Source organism: Pantherophis guttatus, chromosome 5, assembly GCF_059756535.1.
Source record: "Pantherophis guttatus breed Tessera chromosome 5, ASM5975653v1, whole genome shotgun sequence".
Lineage (NCBI taxonomy): Eukaryota > Metazoa > Chordata > Lepidosauria > Squamata > Colubridae > Pantherophis > Pantherophis guttatus.
Window position 1 is genome coordinate 80,552,184 of NC_142067.1, and position 26,281 is coordinate 80,578,464.

Sequence of the window (26,281 nt, forward strand, 5' to 3'; positions counted from 1 at the left end):
TAATTATCTTATTTCTTCATTTACAGCATGTAATTTCAAAATCCCAATCCCACTTTTTAACATTTCAATTTTGTCTCTTAATTTAACTTGTCTTCATAATTAAATCCAATTGCCATTTCATATTTCATCTGCTATTTGTTTTGCTATAAGCAATATATATCATCATATTCACTTCTTACATTGAAATCCTTTAGCTTAATTGACCATCCACAATTAATAATATTAATACAGTTCCCTTAAATCTACTAATATAAATCTTATTTCCCATCCTCCTTTCCACTATTCTTCCCCTCTTTAGCCATTCTCTCTTGGTCTCTCCAAAATTCCACTTCTTAATAATTTCTTCATTTTATACCATTCTTTTAACTTCTTTTTTTTCTTTTTGTATTTATTATATTTTTTCTCCTGAATCCCTTTTCTCACTTTTAAATATATTACTTGAGTAATTCTCCCTAAGCTTTCTCCTAATCTCTTTTCACTATTTCCTTCTTTTCCCTTTGATTGATTCATTTTGGGGGCATATTTCCCCCATCCACTCTTTTTTTGCCACTGTTAATCCCAGTGAAATCATCTAACTGCTTTTTGCATTCAATTCCTTTTCCTTCAATATTATTTTCTTGTTCCTCACTTATACTCTCTTTTTCCTGTTCTGTGTTTTCCAGCAAAATTTCTGACTTTTTATTACCATTTAGTGATTCACGCGTTTTTAAACATCTCAATTAATTCCTCACACATCCAAGGCTCCATATTGTCAATTTAAAAAATTGTTAAAACTTTTGATTTATATTTAATTAAAATTTTAAAGTCCATATAGTCTCTTTTTAATTCCAAATAGTATCCAATTCAAATATTTATCCAATCCACTCCAAGTTAAAGCTTTGTTATCTTCCACAACCGTTGAAAGTCGAAACCAGGCAGTTGAGAAAAACAGATACTCCTTAAAAGTTTCACAGTTTCTGAGTTATCTTTTATTAGTCAAGGTCACAAGCTGTTATTTTCTTTTCTGTCTTCCAACCAATATTGCAGTTCTCTCTTTCTGCCAGCAGATGTCTCTCTCAAATCCACAATATTCTCAGAGCAACTAAGTATCAAAGCTGTCAAAACTATTTTGAATCCACATAAAGAGTACTTTTCCTTGGGTTTCTTTTTCTTTTATTATTTTTAATTTCTCCAAATCCAATTTTAAATCCAGTTGTAAAATTTTCTTTCTTGGGCTTTGGTATTTTAACCTCCTCTTTGTTCTTTTCCCTCCATTAACTTTCCCAAGTGCCAATTAGCCACTCATTTCCGCTCCGGGACAACTTTTAAAGTTATTAAAAATTTTGCTTTTTACCTGTGAGTTGGCCAATCACTCACCCGGTACCAGCACTCCATTCAGACACCGCTCCTACACAAACAACTTAGTCCGGTTGCCCCAGCTTCAGAGTGGTCATTTTTCAATGGCCGCCGCCCCTGCCACCAGTTTGAAGAGCAACCTCCAACCTTTCGAGGAACTTGCCTGTTCATCTTGGTCATCTGAGACACCTCTCCTTCTTCACCACCCCTACAGAATGGTTCCAGTCTGAAGACCCTCTGACAGCAGTTTGTCCGGCTGGATTTTCGCAGAGCTCAGCAGAGCCTGCTATTTTTCCAGCCGGTCTTGCCACAACACTACCGGTTTCCGAGTCCAACATTTCTGTTCTTAAGTGAGACATTTGTTAAGTGAATTTTGCCCCATTTTATGACTTTTCTTGCCTCAGTTGTTAAGTGAATCTGGCTTCCCCCTTGACTTTTCTTCTCAGAAGGTTGCAAAAGACGATCACATGATCTTGGGATATAGCAATGGTAATAAATATGAAACAGCTGCCAAGCATCTGATTTTTGATCACATGATCATAGGGATGCTGAAAATGTTGTAACTGTGAAAAACAGTCATAAGTCACTTTTTTCAATGCTGTTGTAACTTTGAACAGTCACTAAGTTAAGGACCACCTGTACATTGTGATAAAGGTGGAGGAAGAAAAGTTTCAACTAATTAAAAATTCAAAAATATTTCCTCTGATTATTTTGACTAGAGACAAAGATTTCCTGGTTAGGTAAGTTTTTTATTTATGAATTGCTAAAATTTAAAAGTAAAGAGAAAATAAGGACAAAATTGAGTGCAAACAATAACAATTCCTGGTTCAGTTTTTGGGAAATTATATGGCTCTGTTAGTACATAAAACTGCCATGATTTACCACTTTGAGAAAGCCAAAAGCAAACGAACCTTTACACTTGGCACTCCTTCCATTTCCTTTTCTCTTTAGTAGTTTTTTATTCCAGGTTCCTTGAATCTGTTTTGCCCTGAGGAGAGAATGTGAGTTATAATAAAATTTGGGTAATTTAACATGTAAAATTTAAAAAGCAAATAGGTTTAGAATTTGTTATGAATCACAGTTTCTAGCCTGGATAATATGATATGTTAGAATTTGTGACAGTAAGCTAAGCACATAAAAGTCATAGCCAAATCTGCATGTGCAACCTTGTACATTCTTATATCATATATGGACATGAAATAATGTGGGCATATGTAAGATTACATACATTTAGGAATTAACATTTCAGCTATTATTAAATATGGTGATACGGGAATTTTCTCATGTTTTCTGGATTTGAACACAAGTGTTAGCATATCTTTTTTCTCTAGGCAGAAGAACATTGATAATAATTTAAATAGAAGTTACAGATATATATAACCAAACTTTGATTCATCCAACCTTTCCTTTTTATGAAAATCTACTTTAGAAATGACAATATATTGTCCTCTTTCAATAATACAAACTACTCCATAACAAGCCAGCTTTTATTGTAAATGGTATTTGGAGTTTGTTTAAACTAATTTGCTTATATTGTCTAATTGATCCTCAGTATCATTTATATTTTAATTTTCAGCAATGTTAGGATTTGTACAGTAACAGATCTGTAAAATGGCTTTATATTATTTTTTTCCCCAGATGTTTCAATGTCCTTGCCTACAAAGGTTTTAAACACTCACCGGAAATCTCTGAACCTAGTTGATTCCCCTCATCCACAAGTGGACCAAGTAAGCAGTTCTATTATTTCCTTTTGGAAAATATTGTACTTACTAGTTATATAAATTACTATAATTCATTTATCAAAGTCAAAGATGTACAATTAGAACAGAGATAGAGTTTCACACAGCAGCTGTAAGTTTAAATTTAATGGCTTTAAGAAAGGATAGGATGGGAAAATGTCTGTTTGATAAACTACTTTATGTTTTGATTATACAGCATCTTCTTTCCCTGGCCCAACCCAGATGTGGGACCTAACGATATAAAAATAGTGAGTTAGCCCTTGACTCCAAATGGGAACCACTTTTGCTAGGTAGCTTTATGTGGCATTTGAGTGCCATTTTGTGAATGCATAAGTCAGAATGGTGACTATCCATTCTAATTATCATTATTTATACTAAAATATAAGAGAAACCAAATAAAATTATTATGCCAATTACTTGTCAGTCATGATTTAATGATATGTTAAGAACTGCTATTTTATACCAGCTATTGGAATCTGGCAATAATATTGGAGGTTGTTAAGAATCAAATACAGACATACAGCCTTTAAATTGTACATCTCTGCTATTTTGAAGCTTGTATTTCTTAACTTATGTACTTTTAAGTTTTAACTGACTGCAATTTATTTGCCAATGTTTATTTTCTAAAATCTAACTCTAGTCTTAGCTCCATATCATCAGCAAGTATATACCAAGTTTTCAGACACTCATCAGCTAACACGTGTTGTTTTTTTCAAATCAGTCAAAATATATATGTAATTTATGATTTACAAGGGATTTCATCTTAAAAAAAAAAAAAGCACCAGGTCACAGTTGGTGTGACCTGAGGCTTTTTAAATAGAGAATAATAGAGAAACATATTAGATATCTGAGCATTTTAGGAATGTTTATATATATTTCATTATACCAATTTTGTTGTATACATGATGTACAATGACAATAAAGGTGGCTTCTGGTTGGCTCCGCAGGACTTCGCTGACGCTTCTCTGTGGGCGGTTCCGTAAAAGCCCCAGAACAGCCGAAAAACAGCTGTCTGGGGCTTGAAAACCCTCCCCCCGGGCAAAGGGGAGAGAGAAGAGCCGGCAGGCGGAGGTAGAGCCCCCCAAGTGCCCTAGGACAAATCCTGGGGCGTGAAGGGCGAGGGCTCCCTAGAAGTCTGCCAATCTGCTCCGGACCTGGGAAAACTCCGCTATTTAGCGGGGCTAGAAGCTGCGACCATCTCTGCTGACAACAAATGAGGGATTTTTAACACCTTTAATTGCTGCAGGCAGAACAAGCCAGGAGAAGTCAGACTGCAAGTATTTACACTTAACTCCAAAGTTTATAGCCTCCTTCGGAAGTAACAAGTTAGCAATTTGCATCAAAATGGCAATTGAAACCTGAAAGGGAGGAGCGGAGAAAGGGAAAGTTACAGAAAGTTTTGTTTCCCTGGCAGCCTCTTGCCTGGAAAGAACTGTTGTGATGAGAGAAGGAGGATTTTAAATGTTAATTTACGATTGGGAAAATTCTTTGACTTTGATGAACGTTTCTTTTTGGCTTCTGAATAAAATACAACGATCAATTTAAACTGAAAATGGCCTCAAAATCTGTAAAGACCGTTCCTATTAAAGGAACTGGGAGCACTGGAAGCTCCCCAGCTCATACCCCTAGATTGCAAGCCTCTGCCCCTCTAACAGACCCACAGATTTTAACGTTTGAGATGATACAAGAAACCCTACAAGCCACACAAAATAAAATTGCTACTGTGATTAATGAAAAAATTAATGAAACCAAGGAAAAAATTAATGAAACTAATGAAAAAATACAGGCTGTTTCAGATGAGATTTTAATTTGGAACCAGCAGATCAGAGATGATATACTATTGGCATTTAAATGTTTGGCAGGTGATATTGAAATGGTGGATGATAAAGTTGAAGAAATTAAGCAATCTACGGAAATTTTGGACAAAAAATTGGGAGAGACTCACAGCAGACTTGAGAGAGCTGAAGATGATGTAACGATGTTACAATATCGAGATATGGAATTTGCTTTAAGATTCAGAGGGGTGAAGGAGAATAAACAAGAGAACAAGAAATGATGTCAGAGGCATTGGCACAATTGCTGGGGGAAACGAAAACTGAGCTGGGCTGGCAGATTGACAAGGCATATCGTGTTAACTCTTGGGTGGCCAGACAGAAACACTTACCAAGAGACATTGTAATATATTTTACTACAAGGAGAGTACGCAATGAAATTTTACAGGCTACTTTTAAAAACAAGCTTCAGGTTGAAGGCCAGGAGGTGATGACAATGAAAGAAATCCCCCCCCCAAGATGTTGAGAGCGAGAAGGGAGTATGCTTTTCTGGTGGATGAGCTGAAAAAACGTCAATTACAGTACAGATGGGAGGTCCTAGCCGGTTTAGTGGTGACGTATTCTGGAGAGAGATATCGGCTTAATACAATATGGAAAGCAAGAGATTTTTACATCAATGCATTAAAGGCTGGGACACCCAAATCATCAGAAGGAAAAAGAAAGAAGGAAGTACTGGAAGGAGAGAGAGAAGAGCTACTGACAGTGGTTCAGGGGGAGTTTTTTAAAGTGATTCTGATCTGTCTCTTCTCCTATAGAGACTTGATTAAAGCTGAGGAAATTTTTGAAAGGACTTTGTGGTGGAAAGGGAGGGAAGACTTCCTTTTTAGAAAGAATTAGATTGCGTGGCAGAATGGCTTCAAAGCAAACAAAACCAGCTGCTAAAGCTGCAGGTGGGGGGCTCCCCCCACTCACAAGTCACAAGAGCAGCTATTAAGTTTGCAGACTCAGAGCCAAACACAGGAGTCTGGTTTTAAAGATCTGAAGGAATTTATTGCTGCGGCTCTGAGGAATCAAAATGAAGTTTTGGACCAGAAATTTGAAAAATTTCAACAGGAAATTAAGGAGATGGTTCAAGAAAAGTATGACAAGATGAAATGTGACATACTGACAGTTGTGACTGGCTTGTCAGAAGTAGTTGTCCAGATTGACAAAAAAGTGGAAGAATTTAGTTCAGAAGTAGAATCTAAAATGAAGGAAGCTGATTATAAAATTTCTAATATTGATAATAAAACGCAAAGGATTGAAAATGAAGTGACAATGATGCAATTTAGATTCATGGAGTTTGCTGTAAGACTCAGAGGAATAAAAGAAAACAATAGAGAGGATTTGAGAAGGGTTTGTGCTGATGCCCTAAAGTGATGCTAAAGATTGATCCTGAGGAGATTTTGTGCAAGATTGACAAGGTCTATAGAGTGAATTCTTGGGTGGCGAGGCAAAGGCAATTGCCTAGAGATGTGATGATCTACTTTACAGATAGAAGAATAAGAAATGATATCTTACAAAAGTCTTTTGTTTTTACTATTCAAGTGGATGGAAGGGAGATTGGGATCTACAAAGAGTTGCCGCCTAAGAGATAGAAAGGATTTTGGATTTTTGGTGACTGAATTAAAGAAACAACAAATTCCATTTAGATGGGATGCTCCAGTTGGCATAATATTGAGGTATCAAGGAGAGAGATATCGATTAAATACTGTTGAAAAAGCAGAAGAATTTTACTTCAATGTTTTTAAAACTGGCACAACATCTCCATGTACATCCTCAGTGTTACGTATAGAGGAGGGTGAGAAAGAGAAGCAATTAGAACAAGAGCTTGAAGAGCAACGGAAACAGATGGAGGTGGAGGCAATGGAAACTCAAGGAGCAACAGGGGGCTTTTTAGATGAACCGTTGCTGGATCTCCCTGTAGAGGCTATAGGTGGATCATCTAAAAATGCAAGAGAAGTGGCAATGGATCTCGACCTGATGTCGTATGAAGCTAAAGAACAGCGTATAACTTGAGCAGCTTATAAACAAATCATAGAGAAACAACAACAACAGAGGTCTAAGCCACCACAAGATAAGAAGGGAGTCGATGGCAAAACTCAAAAATCCGAAGCTATGGGAGGAGCTAAGCCGAAAACTACCAGTCTCGAACAGAAACTTCAGCAAATGCTCTTAACGCTTCAGGAAACTACAAATGACAACTAAGTTTTTATCGGAATGTGAATGGATTGAACTCACCACAGAAAAGGAGGAAAATATTTCATTATCTGAGACAGTTTAATAATGATGTTATCTGTCTACAAGAAACTCATATTAGAACACAAGATGGAAAATATTTGATAAATTCTAAATTGGGAGCACAGTTTATAGCCTCAAATTCGGAGAAAAAGAATGGTGTAGTGATTTACATAAATAAAAGATTGCCAGCTAAAATTATAGAAGCAGATGATTGTGGAAGATATATAGCAATTGAACTTTATACATATAATGGTCCAATTTTGGTGATCAGAATCTATGCTCCTAATCAGCAACAAGAAATTTTTTATAAAATATTGTACTCTAAAATAGTACAATGGAATTACAGATCTATCTTACTTATGGGAGATTGGAATGGAGTAATAGATCCCAAAACAGATAAAAAGAGTTTGGCAAAATCATGTGTTAAACTACCACAGATCTTCTTTGATATGAAAGAAGATTTGGAATTGAAAGATATATGGAAAGTGCATAACCCAAAAGAATTGGACTTTACTTTTTTCTCAGATAGACATAGATCCTTCTCTAGGATTGATTTTATTCTACTTACGGCTGATTTACTTTTAAAAACAAAGAAAACAAAGATATTTCCAAGGACTTTAACTGACCATAGCTCGGTATGGATAGAAATAGAAATGGGAAAGAATGAGAGAAGATCGTGGAGAGTAAATGAAAACTTGTTTAGATATGAAAAGAATGTAAATGAACTTAAAAAACAAATGAAGGAATTTTTTGAAATGAATTTGAATAAGGGTACCCCTATTGAAATTATCTGGGATGTGAGTAAGGCGTATATGCGGTGGGGGGGGGGTGCTAATTCATATGAACTCTAAACATAAATTAAATCGACAAAGAAAAAGATTAGAATTGGAAGGAGAGATAAAGAAAAAAGAACAGTTACTCATAAAAAATCCAACAGATGAAAAACTACAAGGAATTATAAAACTTTTGAAAGATCAATTTCAAATGCTTACAGCGGAACAAGCAGCAACTAATTTACAATTTGCGAAACATAATACATTTTGTAACGCTAATAAACCGGGCAGGTGGCTAGTTTACACACTGAGGAAACAACAGAGTACTCGGACTATTGGCAGTATTGAGTATGGAGGGAAGGAAGTTTTTCAGCAAAGACTAATCAAAGAAGCCTTCTTAGACTATTATACCAAACTATATACCAAAAACGATATACAGAGTGAACTTATAAATAAATATCTAGAGGAAAGGAGAGTTATGAAAATTTCTAGTGATCAAAAGGAAAGAACGAGCTTACCAATAACAGCTGAGGAGATTATTGTTGCTATTAAACAATTGAAAACAGCTAAAGCTCCAGGAACGGATGGTTTAACTGCAGTGTACTATAAAACTTTACAAGCAGAAATGATTGAACATCTTAAAGACTTATTTTGTAGCATACAACAAGGGGGTAAAATACCCCCTTCATGGAAAACAGCTTTTGTTTCTTTGATACCGAAAGAGGAAGCAGGTTCCACAAAACCGGAAAATTTTAGGCCAATATCTCTCCTGAATACGGATTATAAAATTTTTGCAAAAGTATTAGCCAACAGATTAATGCCAGTTATTCAAGAGGTGATTCATCATGATCAAGCAGGATTTATAGAAGGCAGATACATGAAGGATAATGTGAGGCAAATTATAGATTTATTGGAATATCTTCAGAAAAATAAACAGATCTCTGCAGTGCTGGTGTTTTTGGATGCGGAGAAGGCCTTTGATCGAGTGAATTGGAACTTTCTATTAAAGACTTTAAGAAAGATGAACTTTGGGGATCAGTTCGTGCAGGCGGTTTCAGCAATTTATCAAGAGCAAACAGCACAAATTATTATTAATGGAAGCTTAACTACAAACTTCAGTATAGAAAAAGGTACAAGGCAAGGTTGTCCGTTATCCCCGCTGTTGTTTATCTTAACTCTAGAAGTCTTGTTGAACACAATACGGGACTCGAGCACTTTGAATGGAATAGTTATAAGGCAAGAGGATTACAGAACAAGGGCATTTGCAGATGACCTGGTTGTTACCCTAACACGGCCGATGGAATCAATAATTCAGATGAAAGACATTATAGAAGAATATGGTATGATATCAGGATTTAGACTGAATCAGAAAAAAACCAAAATGATAGTTAAAAATATGACAGAAGATCAAAAGAAGAAACTTGAAAGGAAGGCAGGCTTTGAAATAGTATCAAAGGTGAGATATCTAGGAGTTCAAGTTGCAGATTCAAATATAAAATTGTTCCATTCCATCCTCTTCTATGATCTTGTCTGCTTTGGTTGCTATTGTTGCACATTTGTTAATTCCAAACTGCATATCGATGTCTTGGCTGAATTATTTTGTGTTTTCAATTAATAAATTCAGTTCAGCTTTTGTTTTACCAAACAGCTTCAAATCATCCATGTACATCAAGTGCGAGATTTTCAGTCCTTTCTTTGCAAGTTCGTATCCACAGTTCATCTTCTTCAAAATGATTGTCAGTGGTAGCATTGAGAGTATAAAAAGTAGGGGTGAAAGGGAAAATGCCTCGTTTAATTTCAACTTCACCCAGTTCTTCTTCATTAGCCATAAATTTCATTTTCCAGAGGTTCATTGAAGTTTCCATGAATTTTTGTACGTTGCTGCTGATGCCTAAGATTTCCAGGCATTTCTTGATCCAGCTATGGGGAACTGAATCAAACGCTTTCTTATAGTCTATCCAAGCCATGAACAGGTTGGTTCGTCTTTTCTTTGAGTTCTTTAGGATTAGCTTGTCAATCAGCAATTGATCCTTTGTTCCTCTTGAGTTTTTGCAGCATCCTTTCTGTTCTACAGGAAGCAAGTTATTTCTTTCCAGGTATCCATAGATTTGGTTTGCAATGATACCAGTAAGAAGCTTGTATGTTATTGGCAAACAGGTGATTGGCCTATAGTTTCCAGGGTCCTTTCCTTTTTTTATCTTTTTGGATCAAAAATGTCCTTCCAGTTGTCATCCATTCATCATTTTCAGGTGTTTTTAGGATCTGGTTCATCTGGGTTGCCAATCTTTTGTGCACACTTGTAAGTGCCTTTAACCAGAAGCCATGCAGCTCATCCGGTCCAGGTGCACTCCAGTTCTTCACTTTTCTTGACTGTCTTTGCACCATTGCTTTTGTTATTTTCACGTCTTCCATTTTATGCACTTTAATAGAGTCCTCACCTGTTTGATCCATTTTGCATTTCTGTTGTGCTTCTTGTTGTTTTCCCACAAATTCTTCCAGAATTACAGAGCTTTCTCTTTATCAGGCTTTTCATTTGTTGTGACTCAGTCTCCATTTTCTAAGCTCTTATAAAACTGGTGCTGATTTGCTCTGAACTGTGAGTTTTCCTTGAACTGAGTTACTCGGTTTTCATACCTTTTAATCTTTTCAGCGATGGCAACAACCCTCTGCTTCAGCTCTTCAATTACTACCACAATCTCCTTATTCCTCAGATCGTATCTTGTCTCCAGGCTGCTTTTGACCTGCTTGTTCTTTAGCTGACCTTGCCTTAGGTTCTTCAAGTTGCTCAAATCTCCACGTACTTTTTTGATCTTCAATTCTAATCGAATTTTCCACTTAGGCTTCCCCTTTTTGCCTCTTTGGTTCTTTTGTATTTTCAACCCCAGTTCTTTGATGGTTATGATGGCTGCTGCATACATCAGTTGGTTTGTTTCAGCTAATGTAGTGGTTTGAATAGTTTGCACAGCCTCATTGACCTTTTTTAGTACATTTCTCAATTCTTTCCGGTTCACTTGGTTCAGCTTTGGCAAACATGTTCTTTCAGCATCTTCCATTTGATGCTTTATTTTTCCAGCTAATTGAGCACTATCTGTTGGTGTTTGTTCTTTAGTGCTTCCTTGTTCTTTATCTTCATCCATTTCAGTATCCTCTTCCTCCCTTTCTTCCTCAATTTGCTTTTGAATCTGCAAATCATTCTTGATGTTACTCTTCTTTGTTGATGTACTCAGACCATTAATTGCTTTCTCTTCTATTGCTATTAATTCTTCTGTAGTGAAAAATTTGTGGTTTAGGATTACACGTCATTGGTCCATTAACCTTTGTTCACTGGTGTCACAGTCCGTATGGTTCATCTTCCAAATCTGATACATTCATTTTTGAAATCCACATTTTGCTGGCTCAGACTGATATTAATCTTCCATAATAGAGGTGTTTTCTTCATATGTTTTTATATGTTCTCTGTATTTGGATTGTATTTGAGTGTAAGTCCACCAGTCTATTTCTCTGTGTAAATCTGTCTCCAATTGTTGTTTTGTCTTTAATTTGCCTTGATAGTCAATTATATCTTTATATCTAATTATTTTTATCTTATCTGTTAAATTTGGGTGCCTAATTGATTCTGCCGGTGCTAGCCAATTTGGTATCTTCATATAATGTTGTTTTTTAATTTTAAGCCAAATTTGTAATAATGAGTTCCTTATTGTGTGTCTTTTAAAATATGAGTGTGTTTTGTATTTCTCATCCCACATAAAGGAGTGCCAGCCAGTTTGAAGTTCGTGTCCCTCAATTGTTAAAATTCTAGAGTCCTTTAATTCTATCCAATCTTTGACCCATGATAGTACTGCTGCTTGGTAGTATACCTCCCAGTCAGGGAGTGCAGCTCCTCCTCTATCTTTTGTATCCTGAAGCAGTTTAAATTTTATTCGTGGCCTTTTCCCTTGCCATATAAATTTAGATGTTATTTTATTCAGCTTTTCAAAAAATGGTTTATCTATTTTAATTGGGGTGACCTGAAACAAATATAAAAATTTAGGTAATATAGTCATTTTGATGGCCGAAATTCTTCCTAGGAATGAAATGTATAAATTTTCCCATTTTTCTAAATCTTTCTTTGTTTGTTCTAGTAATTTATCATAATTGTTTTCTTTAATTGCTGATGTTCTTGTAGATAACCAGATTCCTAGATATTTTATTTTTGTTGTTGTTTGGATTTGTATATTATCTGTCAATTCTTTTGTTTGGATTTCCGTAAGGTTTTTTACAATTAGCTTCGATTTACTTTTATTGATTTTTAGTCCGGCCACTTCTCCAAATTCTTCTATTTTTTGGAACAAATTAGGTATAGATTCCATAGGATTTTCTGTCAAAAACACTAGGTCATCAGCAAAGGCTTGAGCTTTGTATTCTTCTCTATTGATCCTTAAACCTTCAATTCCTTGGTCTTCTCTAATTTTTTTCAACAGGATTTCCAATGATAGAATATATAGTAAGGGGGAAAGTGGACAGCCTTGTCTGACTCCTTTTGTTATATTAAATTTGTCTGTTATATCATCATTCATAATTATCCTTGCTGATTGCTTGGTATAGATTTCTGCTATAATTTTCCCAAATTTTTCCCCAATTTGCATATTTTGTAGTTGTTCAATCATAAATTTCCAATTTTGATTATCGAAGGCCTTTTGGGCGTCAAGAAAAACCAACGCTGCCTGCTTCTCCGGGTGTGATTCATAATATTCTAGAGCATTAAGTATTATTCTCATGTTGTTCTTTATTTGACGTCCCGGCAGAAATCCATTTTGGTCTGGGTGTATATATGTATTTAATACTGATTTAATCCTTTCGGCCAAGATTGCTGCAAATATTTTGTAATCGGCATTCAATAATGAAATAGGTCTATAGTTTTGTATTAACTGGAGATCTGTATCTTCTTTTGGAATGATTGTTATTATGGCTTCTGTCCATGAGTTTGGTATTTTGGCTTTCTCCATAGCTTCATTATATAATCGCAATATATTCTCTCCCAATACTTCTTGCATTGTTTTGTATATTTCTACCGGTAGCCCGTCGGGTCCCGGTGTTTTATTGTTTTTTTGCTTTTTCAGTACTTCATCTAATTCTAATTTGGCTATTGGCCTATTGAGAGTAATTCTTTGTTCTTCTGTGATTTTTGGCATTCCTGATTTCCCTATGTACTGTTTTATCTTGTCTTCCTCTATTTTCCCCTGATTATATAGATTCGCATAAAATTTCTTAATAATTTCTTTTTTGGCCTCTTTACTATGTTGAATTTCTCCTTTATCGTCTTTCAATTGGTATATCATTCTTTTTTTCTGTTCTTTTTTCAGTTTATAGGCTAGCCATCTGCCCGTTTTATTTGCGTGTTCGAAATAATTTTGTTTCGCCATTTTTATTTTTTGGGCTAGTTCTATTTGGTTTATCAAATTCAATTTATGCTTAATCATTTCCCATTCTTCTCTTATTGTTTTGTTCTGGGGCTTTTCCTGGAGTTTTTGTTCTATTTGTTTTAGGTCTTTCTCTAAATTATCTAATTGTTTTTTCTTCTCTTTATTCTTTTTCCTCGTATATGCTATTACTAGGCCCCTTATATATGCTTTTAAAGTATCCCATGTGTTTTGTAAAGAGGTTTCCTCTGTTTTATTTATCTGAAAAAATATTTTTACTTCCTTTTCTAACATTGAATTAAATTCTTCTTCTTTACATAATCTTTGGTTCATTGTCCATCTCTTACGTCTTCTTTCCCCTTTCCAGTTTATGAATAGTGGATTATGGTCTGCCCATTGGTTTGTGCCTATCTCAATTTTTTCTACTTCTATTTTGATATTTGGGGTCATCCATGCCATGTCCAGTCTTGACCAGGAGTTATGCGGATGGGAGTAAAAGGTGTATTGGGCCTCTTCTTCATGTGTTTCCCTCCATACGTCTGCCAAGTTTAGTTCTTCAGCCATAGTAAAGAATTCTTTGGGAAGTATTTCTTTTTTCTTTTGTTTTTTCCCCCCAGTTTTGTAGTCCTTCTTTGCATTTACTATTGCATTATAATCCCCTATTACACAAATATCATCATATTCTAATTCTGCTAATTTTATATGTAGATCTTTAAAAAAAACCTGTAGTTTTTGGTTAGGTGCATAAATCACTACAATTAACATTTTCCTCTTTCCTATTTCTAATTCAACCATCACCACTCTACCTTGCTCATCGGTATAGACTAGTTTAGATTGTATTTTTTCTTTTACGTAAATCACTACTCCTTTTTTCTTTTTTTGGGCCAGAGATGAATATAGTTTTCCTAATTTGGGGTTTTCTAGGATTTTTTGATAATCTTTTTGAATGTGTACTTCTTGCAGACATATCACATCTGCTTCTAATTTTCGTAATTTTGTGAAAATTTGATTCCTTTTCTTTGGGGCATTTAAGCCATTAATGTTTACCGAAAAGAGTTTAATCTGTTCATCCATTGCCTATCGTATCTGTTTTTTTGTGTTTCTTGTTTCCATCCGTGCCTTAGCTTTTGCACCTTCTCTCTGTTCTCTCTCTTTTTCTTGCCTCTGTCTTATTTCTTTTTCTTCATTTGTTTCTATTGGTTCTTCTTCTTGACTTTTACTATCTGTTTCCTCCTTGCTTTCCTGTTCTTCTTCTAGTCTAAAGTGTATGTTATGAAATTCTCTTGCCTTTTCTAGAGTGTCTATTTTATATTTTTTGTCTTCCCATGTAATTAAGATCCCCTCTATTGGCAGCCATCTGTACATTATCTTGTATTTGATCAATAGTTGTGTTAAAAACTGATATTGTTGTCGTAGATTTCTTACTCTTCGGGGTATCTGTTTTAAGATTATAATTTCTTTATCATTATAGATCACCGTTTCTTCTCTAGATTTCTTATAGGCTTCATCTCGGATTGATTTTTTTAAGAATTTGACATGGACTTCTCTCGCCAGTCTGTGTTTTCTTATATAATTTGTTTGTACACGGTAAGTTTCTTCCAATTGTCCTTTTATTTCTTCTGGCTCTTTTTGTATCATTCCTGCAATAATTTCCACCATCTTCCCTTCTAAATCCTCATTTTTTTCTTCTGGAATATTTTGAAAACGCAAGAAGTATGAGGCCTTTTCCATTTCGAGCATGGCCAAGGAATCTGACATTTCTTTATTTAGTTGTAGGGTTTTTTGTTCCATTGCTTCTACTTTTAATTCCACATGATCTATTTTTGTTTCCGTTTTCCTAATTCTCTGTTCATTTTCTGCTATAGAATTTTGAATGCCCCCAATTTTATCCTTCATGGTCTTGATATCTTCCTTGACTTCTCCTAATTCATTTTTAATCTCTGCATGGAACGTTCTCATTTCTTCCTGATTTTCAGCTATTTTTTCTTGTGTTTGGAGCAGTGTTTCCTGGATCTTTTGAAACATATCTTGTATTACATTTGGTGCCATTTCCAGTTTTTCTTTTTCTTTTTCTTTCCCCATCATGCTATCTATTGTTTTTTGTTGTCATTACTAACGTATTGGTTGTAGGTTTTTTCCCTGTCTTTGTTATGGTGGATGTTGTAGACATTTTTAATATTCGTGTAAAGCTTTCCAACCTTAACATCAATTATTAAGTTATTCCTTAGTATCTCTTTTCCCCTCCAAACACTGCTTATACACCGCACAGCTTATATATAGTTATATTATATTATATTGCCAGTTATCCCAATTGAGCAATTAATTCTTATTCACAGTATAAATCAATTTACTTATCAATCAAGATTTTAGTTTAATTTTCTTAATTTTCTAATTAGCAATCTTTTCAATTACCCCCTTTTTCAATCAGTCTATCTCAGACATACAGTCAACTCATCTGTTATTTTGTATAAAAATTAACCTTTCACTTTAACAATAATTCCTTATCTAACCACAATTTCACAATACCATTTATAATCAAAAACAAGAAATAGATAAAATTATATTAGATTCAGAAAATAAATTAATTAGTAGAATTTATAAATTTCTTCTACGCTATAAATTGGAAGAAGAGACAGTCAAAGAAACGATGATTAAGTGGGCTCAAAACATCAAACACACAATACCTTTGGAAAAATGGGAAAAGTTCTGGCAGGTAAACCTAAATTTAACGAAAGCAACGGCGTACAAGGAAAACCAACTGAAAATGTTTTATCGGTGGCATATGTCTCCAACCAGATTGGCAAAAATACAACCTAAAAATAGCCCGATTTGTTGGAAGTGCAAAAAGACACAAGGGACTTTCTATCATTTATGGTGGACGTGCCCGGCAGCAAAGAAATTTTGGTCTAACATCAAAAAATGGTTGGAACAAATAACAAAAACACAGATTGAAAAAGAACCAGAAACATTTTTATTAGGAATCTTTAACAAATCATACCCTAAGGATATCAAATATCTCACAATTCACATATTAACTGCTGCAAGAATAACCTACGCAAGAAATTGGAAGCAAGAAAAAATACCAAGTGAAACAGAAGTAATAGGGAAAATTTTAGAATGCGCTGAAATGGATAGGTTAACCAAAGAATTACAAGAAAGAGAAGAATCAGACTATTATAAAATATGGAATAATTGGTATAATTGGTTAAAAATCAGAAATATACAAAAAATATAGGGGAAATATTACCGATTTTTATATATATATATATATATATATATATATATATATATATATATATATATATATATATATATATATATATATATATATATATATATATATATAATAAAAAATATTATTAGATTAAGGAGAGGTGAAGGAATATATCATAAGTAGAATTGTAGAACGTCACTCTGAAAAAATGCTTAAGAAGAAATTACACTCTTTTTGTGTATATGTTGTATAAATGTTTGTTGTGTATATGTTACGTATGTCTTTTTAATATTTATATTCAATAAAAACTACTTTTAAAATAAAAATAGAGGTGTTTTCTTCCCTAGTCCAGATTTTTTGCTTTTTGGGTTTTTCTTCCAGTAGCTTGTCAGCTCCATGCCCTGGTTGCCTAGCAAAGGGAGCTGAGCCCTGTAACTCATTTTGCGTAGAATGCCCAGGAGACATAGCATCCAACGGAACCCTTGTTAATCCGGTAGACAGTTCAGCCGGCATAAATTTCATTTTTTTCGTATTCACCATGTTTGAATGGGTTGTGGAGCAAATTTTGTCTGGCCCTTCACCTAAGGTCTGTCTGATATGGTTGCACCTGTTCAGCATAGCCCTTAAGATTACTAGAGCACGCAAGCCCCTCCACTACGACAAGGTAGAGCTCCTCGGAGGGGTTATTATTATTATTATTATTATTATTATTATTATTATTATTATTATTATTATTATTTTCTCTTTTATTCATTAAACATGAAACTCAGTCAACTGAACATTTAAAAATGTGTCACAAATATGAGTGACTGGTGCTAATTGATTGATACGGGTTGCTGCCAGCATCCTAGGTATCAACCAAATATCTTCTTAAAATATATGATGTTCCAAGTAGCGCAGTTTTTTGCAGTTCCGCTGGTGTTATTGCAGGATGCTGCAATTTCTTGATGTGTTTTGTAAAATTCTTGGACATGGTACCAATTGCCCCAATGACAATGGGTATCACTGTTGTTGTTGTTGTTGTTGTTGTTATTATTATTATTATTATTCACAAAAATGACAATATACACAGCAAATGAGATAACCATGCTGGATTTTGTATCCGAAATCACTAGTTGAACACTTCCCAAGCGTTTAGGACTGCGTGATGTATCGGCGGATTATGCGAGCAGATCCCAGTAAGGTGGCTTTCTGCAGCTGACCAATGGTGATCTTGTCAGCGTCAATTGATTTTAAGTGCTTGCCTAGGTCTTTCGGCAGAGCACCCAGTGTGCCGAGTACCACTGGAACCACCTGCACTGATTTATGCCAGAGTCTCTGCAATTCGATTCTCAAGTCCTGATATCTGGTGAGTTTTTCAAGTTATTTCTCATCGATTCTGCTGTCACCAGGTATAGCAATGTTGGCGATCCACACTTTTTCCTTCTCCACAATCGTGATATCCAGGGTATTGTGTTCCAAAACTTTGTCAGTCTGTATTCGGAAGTCCCACAATAGTTTTGCATGCTCATTTTCAACCACTTTTTCAGGCTTATGATCCCACCAGTTCTTTGCTACAGGCAGATGGTAGTTGTGACACAAGTTCCAGTGGACCATCTGAGCGACTGTGTTATGACGTTGCTTGTAGTCAGACTGAGCTCTTGTCTTGCAACCACTCAGTATACGATCAATGGTTTCATCCACTTCTTTGCAGAGTCTGCATTTGGGGTCATCAGCAGATTTTTCTATTCTGGCTTTGATTACATTCGTTCTGATGGCTTGTTCCTGGGCTGCAAGAATCAAGCCTTCCATCTCTTTCTTCAGTGTTCCGTTGGTCAGCCATAACCAGCTCTTTTCCTTATCTACTTTTCCTTGGATCTTCTCAAGGAACTGTCCATACAGTGCTTTGTTACACCAGCTGTCAGCCCGAGTTTGCATCGCTGTTTTCCTATATTGAGTCTTGGTTTACTGCACTTTGAGCAGCTTCCTCTTGTTGACCTCCAGCAGAGCTGGTTCAACACTGTCTTTCACATAATCTGCCAGAGCATGCTTCTCTTCTTCGATTGTCTGCTTCACTTGCTTTGTAATTGATATGGTTCCAGGAACAATATCTTCATCTTTAACTATGTAACTTGCATTTTCAAGGTCCTCTGCCGCCTGCTTTTCTGGGCAAATATAGACTGTCGACATCACTATGCAGGTGCAGCGCATAGTGTATGGTCATCAGTTTTCTTGTTTTCCAATCCAGGCTGTCCAGCTCTGCCTGTCCAGGCAGATCCCAGCAGTATATCTGATGACGGGTATGGCCCAGGTATTTATAGCCTTGATAGTGTTACTGCCATTCAGTTTGCTTTTTAGAAGTTTCCTGACCCTTTGCGTGTATTCTTTGCTGACCACATTTTTCACTTGCCCATGCTTGATATTGTCCAGCTGCAGTATGCCCAGGTATTTGTAGGCTTCGGGTTGGTGGCACTTGATGGTTTGTCCATTGGGCATTTCAATTCCATCACTTTCTACGATCTTCCCTTTCTTCAGTGCCACTGTGGCACATTTGTCCAGGCCGAACTCCATGCTGATGTCAGTGCTGAAAATTCAAACAGTATTGGTCAGTGACTGGATTTCAATTTCTGATTTTCCGTATAACTTCAGGTCATCCATGTACAGCAGGTGAGAAATTTTCTATGAATTTTTAGCAGTTTAATAACACAGGTTAGTTTTCTGTAAAATTGTTGACAGAGGGGTCATGGCGATGATGAACAGCAGAGGTGACAAAGAATCACCTTGGAAACATCTTTTGATGTTGACCAGCCCGTAGCTTTCACTTCCAATAAACAGTTGTTTTCCAGTGCTTCATCACATTTGCAATGAAAGTACCAGTGCACTTGTATATTCCGATGACATCCAGGCACTTGATGATCCAGCTGTCTGGTAGTGAGTCGAATGCTTTTTTGTAGTCAATCCAAGTTGTATGCAAATTTGTTTTTCGGCTTTTGCAGTTCTCTAGAATCATTTTGTCGATCAGGAGCTGATCTTTCATGCCTCTGCTCCCTCGCTTGTTTCCTTTCTGCTCTACTGGCAAGATGTTATTTGCTTCTAAGTAGTCCTGGATCCTGTCAGTTATGATGCCAATCAGCAGCTTGAACATGGTTTGCAGACACTTTATTGGCCTGTAATTTACAAGTGTTGCCCCTTTTGCTGGATCCTTCTGTATCAAGTAGATTTTCCCAGCTGTTAACCATTCACTGATGTTTCCTGTTTGTAGCATCTCATTGAATTGTTCGACCATTTTTCCATGCAGGCTGATCAGGTATTTGAGCCAAAAGCCATGCAGTTGATCATTGCCCGGCGATGTCCAGTTCTTGACTTTTTTCACTCTGTCGCTTATCATTTTAGTAGTTATTTTCAGTTGGTCCATTTTGTTCTTGAAGAATTTCATCTTAAAGTCTCTGATCCACCCAGCATTTTTGTTGTAACATTTCTCAGTCTCCCACAGGTCTTTGCAAAACTGAGTAGTTGCCATTTTCTCAGGTTTTTCAATTTTCGTATCTCCCGTCTGATTCAGGCTCTGATAGAACCATCTTTGGTCTGATTGGAGCAACTGATTTTGTTTGTACTAGATGACTCTGGCTTCGTATCTTTCAATTTTTCTTGCTGTTGCTGTTATCTGCTGTCTCACAATTTCCAATGCTTCGTCATTTCTTCTTGTGCTGAGCCCATATTTTTTTATCAGGTGTTTCTTGATCTTGCTGTTCTTCAGCTTTTTCTCCTGCAGATTCTTCAGGTTGCTTGCATCTGCTTGCAGGCTCTTGATTTTCAACTCCAACCTGATTTTCCATTGCGGTTTTCCAATCAATCTTCTAGGGGCCTGCAGCTGTTGAATCCCCAGTTCTTCCGTTACTATGGCTGCTGTACTGTAGGCAAGCGGATTTATTTGTTCAATTGATGTTATCTGGACTGCTGCAAGTGCATAGTTCGCATCTATCAGCAATGGCGCCAGATGTTTTCTAGGGACAGTCTTCAATGTTGGAAGCCTTCTTCTTTCTGCATTTATTGCAGCATGTGCCAAGATTTTAGCTTTCAGTTCTTGCTGCCTGGCATTGAGTACGCCTGGTGTTTCAATGATGACTTCAGGCCTTTGCTTATCCTGTTCTTACAAAATATCTGCATTTTTTTCGAATTCAGGCTGTTCAGTTGCTCCAGATGTTATTGGAGTATTTTCTGCTGCCACTCCAGCAGTCTGCTGTTCAGCAGTCTGTGTTCCCATTTCACAATTTTTCCGTATTTCTTCAACTTCACTGAGCACTTTGTTCCGAGTTATGAATCGTCGCTGATCGGCTAATCGTAATTCAGTTATCCTTGAGTCTGGGTATTCTTGTTTCCATAATTGGTACATCCTTTTTTGGTAGCCTCGTTTTTCTGGTTCTGCTTTGTAGTATCATTCCATTACATTGCGGTTCTCTGACATGGTGTATTTCTGCCGCTTCTGAGGTTCTTCATCTTCCAGTCGCTCTGCAGGCCCATGTCCTGGTTGCTCAGCTATGGGACCCGTGGCCTGTAGCCCACTTGTCGATGGATGTCCAGGTTTCCCAACACCCGACGCGGTCCTTGTTAACCCAGGCGACGACCGAGCTGGTATAGGCATCGTTCGGTTGTTTCACCATGATTCATTGCATGGGTTGTTGGGTGCACTCAGTTCTGCTCCTCAGCCGAGACCTCTCTGACATGGTTGGACCTACTGGTAGTTTACATTACCGCCAGCACAACTCTCAGCTTCATTGGAGCAGTTAAACCCCCCACCACATCAAGGCGGCACCCGTGGGGGGTTGTTGTTGTTGTTGTTGTTATTACTATTATTATTATCTTTATTCATTAACATGAAACTCAGTCAACTAAACATTCAAAAATGCATCACAAATACCATTGACTGGTGTTAATGGTTGATACGGGTTGCTGCCAGCGTCCTAGGTATCAACCAACTACCTTCTTAAGATGTATGATATTCCAAGTAGCATAGTTTTTTGCAGTTCCGCTGGTGTTATTGCAGGAAGCTGCAATTTGCTGTTGTATGTTATAAAATTCTTGGACATGGTACCAAGTGCCCCGATGACAATGGGTATCACTGTTACATGTTTCATCTATAGCTGTGTAGTTTCAATGGCCAGGTCGCAATATTTCATGATCTTTTTCTTCGACTCTGGCATCTCCTGGTACCGCAGTGTCAATAAATTGTACGTTTTGGTTTTCGACAACTGTGATATCTGGCGTGTTGTGTTCCAAATGACGATCCGTCTCTATTCGAAAATCCCACAAGATCTTCACCTTCTCATTTTCTATAACTTTTTCCAGTTTGTTCCCATGACTTTTTGGATACAGGAAAGTCATATTTTTTACATAATGACCAGTGGACTAATTTAGCAATTCAGTCGTGTCTAGTTTTGTAATCAGTTTGTGCAATTTTGCTGCATTCACATATTAAATGTGAAACAATTTCAACTTTATGGTTGCAAAGTCCGCAGTTTGGATTGTCGGTGGATTTTTGTATCTTTGCTTTCATGGCATTAATTTGTAGTGCTTCTTCTTGAGCAGCCAGTATTAAACCTTCTGTTTCTTTCTTGAAGGTTCCCATCTTAAGCCATGCCCATGTAAAGTTGTCATCACATTTTCCTTCAATGTTTTTCAAGTGCTGTCCATGCAAAGCTTTGGTTTTCCATCTATTTAATCTGTCATCCAGCTGTTTGTCCTTATATTCTGCCTTTGTTTCTGTTGTTTTTATAATGTTCTCCATTTTCACAGCCTGCAGCTATTTTTCTATACTTTGGTTCACATAATCATTCAAACTTCGTTTTTCTTCTTCTACAGTTTGATGGATTTGCAATAGTCCTCTGCCCTCTAATTTTCTTGGCAGGTAACCTGCCAAGAAACTTTGTCACTTTGTCACTTTGTGGATGTAAAGCATCGTACATATTCAAAAGTTTGCGTGTTTTCCTGTCCAAGTTTTCCAGTTCAGCCAAAGTCCAGTTGATGATTTTAGCTGAGTAGCCTATCACTGGAACTGTCCACATATTAATGGCTTTAATTATATTTCCAGTATTCAGCTTTGATTTTAATTTTTTGCGGACCCTCCTGATGTATTCCTTTTGCGTTAACTCTTTGACTTTTCCATTCAAGATGTTATCTGCTTCCAATATGCCTTTGCTAATGCTTTTACTATGTTTCCATTTCCCAGTTCTATTCCTTCTATTTTTTCCATTTTTCCTTGCTGCATGGATAATATAGCACATTTTTCAAATCCAAAGTTCATTTTGATGTCGCTGCTTAAACAGTTGAACTGTGTTGAGTATTGATTTAAGTTCAGTGGGGCTTTTTGCATTTTGCAAAAAATGCATTTTGCATTTTAAAGTCATTCATGTATAGTAGATGGTTTATCTTGCCATGTTGGCTTGAGATTTGGTATCCCAGTTTTGTGTTTTGTAGGATTATTGTCAGTGGAATTAATGCGATGTTGAACAGTAGTGGTGAAAGTGAGTCCCCTGGAAGATTCCTCGTCTGATGTTGACTTCACCAATGTTCTCCCCATTTGCTGTTAGAACTGTTTTCCATTTTTGCATATTTGCTTTCAAAAGTGTACAAATATTTTTGCTGATTCCAAAGTTTTCCAGACAGGTGTTAATCCAGCTGTGGGATAATGAGTCAATCCATGCCATATTTAATTGATTGATTACTTCTTGTAATCAATCCATGCCATATTTAAATTAGTTTTTCTTTGTTTTGCATATTTAGTACCATTTTGTCAATTTTGCTGAACACATTGTAAGTTGCCCTGAGTCTCCGGAGAAGGGCGGCATATAAATCAAATTTAAAAAAAAAAATGAGCAGCTGATCTTTTGTTCCTCTTGATTTTTTATAATTTCCTTTTTGTTCTACTGAATACAAGCTGTTTTCCATCAGATGATTGAATACTGAATTTGCCAGTATTCTTGTAAAATATTTGAACATTGTTGGCAGACAAGTAATTGGGCAATAGTTGCTTGTCTCTGTGCCCTTTTCTGGATCTTTCATTATCAAGTATGTTCGACCAGCTGTTAACCATTCTTCGCTTGTTGCATTTTGAAGCATTTGATCAAATTGAGTGGCCATGTGATGATGGAGGCTGGTCAGGTGTTTTAGCCAGTATCCATGTAGTTCATCCAGGCCAGGTGCATTCCAGTTCTTGATGTTCTTTGCTTGTTTTGCAACCATGTCAGTTGTTATTGCAATATTTTCCATTTTGTTTCGTGTTGTTTGTTGTTAAATATCTTTGATCCAGGAGGCAGTTTTTTTTGGGGGGGGGGGGAAAGTTTTATTTTAGATTAAAAATAAAATAAAAAAAAAACACAACAACAATAACATAAAAATATCATCCTTACAAACGATTATAGACAGCATCTCAATCGGTTAAAATCATTTCGTGCTTACAATTCTCCAAATCTCCTCATATAACAATTATTCTTTACTTAAACTAAAAATACATATTTAAACATTTCATATATGCTATCTCATCTCCATACTTTTTTATCAAACCATTGATAAAATATCTCCCATATCAAATAGTATTGTTTATCTTCCTGTTCTCTTATTTCAAATGTCAATCTACTCATTTCAGCACAGTCCAACATTTTCATAATAATTTCTTCATCGGTAATTATCTTCTCTCCTTTCCAGTTTTTGGCAAATACAATTCTGGCCGCTGTTAAAATGTTCACAATTAAGTATTGTAATTCTTTATTAAATGTCTCTGGTAAGATTCCTAATAAAAATATTTCTGGTTTAAAGTCAATATGTCTCTTTGTCATTTTTTCTAACTACGTATGTATTTTAGTCCAAAATCTCCTTGCTTCCACGCATGTCCACCACATATGGTAATACGATCTTGGAGCTTGATGACACTTCCAACATTTCTCCGATTTGTTCTTAAACATCCTGGCTATTCTCGTTGGGGGTAGATGCCACCTGTAAAACATTTTATACAAATTCTCTTTATATGCTGTTGACATTGTCATTTTATAATTATGTGACCACAATTTTTGCCATTTCTCTAAATCAATACTATAACCAAAATTTTTTCCCCATGCTATCATTGATTCTTTAATTTGTTCTTCTTCCAGTTTTGCTTCAAGTAAATATCCATATAGCTGATCCAGGAGGCAGTTTTGTTGTGTTCCACTGGGTTTTCCCACAGTTCTTTCCAAAAGTTCAATGTTTTTTCTTTACATTTGTGAACATTAGTTTGGACTCGATTTTCATCAAGGGACCAGTAGAAGAGGTGTTGGTTTCTTCTGAACTGGACATTTTCATGATATTGTTTAATTCATTCTTTGCATCTTTCAATTTTCTTTGCTGTTGCTATTACATGTTGTTTTAGTTCTTCCATGATTTCTGTTATTGTTTTTTCCTCCAGGTTCTATTTATTCTGTAAACTATTTTTCAGCTTTTTGTTATTTAGTTTTCCTTCTTTCAAGTACTTCAGATTGCTGACATCCCCTTGAAGTTTTTTTATTTTATTTGCAAGTCGAATTTTCCACTTTGGTGTTCCAGTGGGTTTCTTTTGGGGCATTTTATAACCCAGTTCTGCAGTTATAATGGCGGCTCTGCTATACATTAGTTGGTTGGTTTCATATGGTGTGCTGGATGAGATGGGCGTTAAAATGCTGTTCACAGCAGTTAGTAGATCTTTCACTTGGTTGCTATGCACTTCGCAAATGGTAGGTAGTCTTTTTCTTTCTATGTTTTCTTTGATGTGGGTTTCAATATTTTCTTTCAGCATTTTTGCTAGATCACTTAGCTCTACACTTTCAAGTTGTTGCACAGGAAGATTTTCATCCTGTATGTTGGTTTCTTTCACTGGTTGGTCAGTTTGTTCAGGTGTTGGAACAATTTCTTTAGCCTGCTCATCATTACTTGTTGTTTTCTTTTTAGCCAATATTTCTAGATGTTGCATTTCCACATCTGTGAAAACTTCATTACCGACGATGAAGTGTCCTTGATCCATTAATCTTTGTTCAGTTATGTCACTTTCCGGGTATTTTTCCTTCCACAGTTGCATCATTCTTTTTTGAAATCCCCTGGCTGTTGGTTCTGCCTGGTAATAATATTTGATAATTTCTCGATTTTCTGTAGTTGTCCAAGTTTTCCACTTTTGTTTTAGTTGCTTTGCAGTTGCACCCCCTGGTTCTCTAACAGTAACAACTGAGCCCTGTAGCCCCTTTTTCAACAGATGTCCAGGAGCCACAGCATCTGACGCGGTCCTTATTGACCCGGGCGACGACCGATCCGGTGTGGAATTTTGTTGATTCCTTCTCATCATTAGTGATGGTATGGGCCTTGGTTGGTTCACGGTGGCTAAGCCACTACTGATCCAATTACAATAATCCCATAACTGTAGGAACTGCACTGAATAGCTGTCCAGGCCCAGCCACGACAGCCTAACTGCTTGCTTACTGGCAGAAAGGCAAGATAAGGAATGGGAGGAGGAAAGAGGCTTAACTGCCTGTTGGGTGGCAGAATCAGGAATGGGGGGGTAGGAAAGAGACTTAACTGCCTGTTGGATGGCAGAATCAGGAATGTGGGGTAGGAAAGAGGCTTAACTGCTTGTTGGGTGGCAGAATCAGGAATTATTATTATTATTATTATTAATCATCATCATCATCATCATCATCATCATCATCATCATCATCATTATATTGCACTTCCTTGAAAGCATTCATGACTAATGTTCTACCATGTATCCTTATATGTTCTCCTTGACTTTTGT

At 36.3% G+C, this 26,281-nt stretch overlaps 1 protein-coding gene and 1 pseudogene across 29 annotated transcripts in view; one reads left to right on the forward strand and one right to left on the reverse strand.

Annotated features, from left to right (window-relative positions):
- The window catches only part of PHKA2 (phosphorylase kinase regulatory subunit alpha 2), a 238,320-nt gene that overhangs the window by 113,944 nt on the left and 98,095 nt on the right, over positions 1–26,281 (forward strand). For all 28 annotated transcript variants that reach the window (XM_034434190.3, XM_034434258.3, XM_034434276.3 and 25 more), the window contains one exon: positions 2,974–3,062. In XM_034434190.3, the coding sequence (XP_034290081.1) occupies positions 2,974–3,062 (89 nt within the window). The remainder of the gene's footprint in view (positions 1–2,973; positions 3,063–26,281) is intronic.
- LOC148113478 (uncharacterized) lies at positions 17,603–23,354 on the reverse strand (annotated as a pseudogene). Its single transcript, XR_015728258.1, has one exon. The product of XR_015728258.1 is annotated as an uncharacterized LOC148113478 (transcript).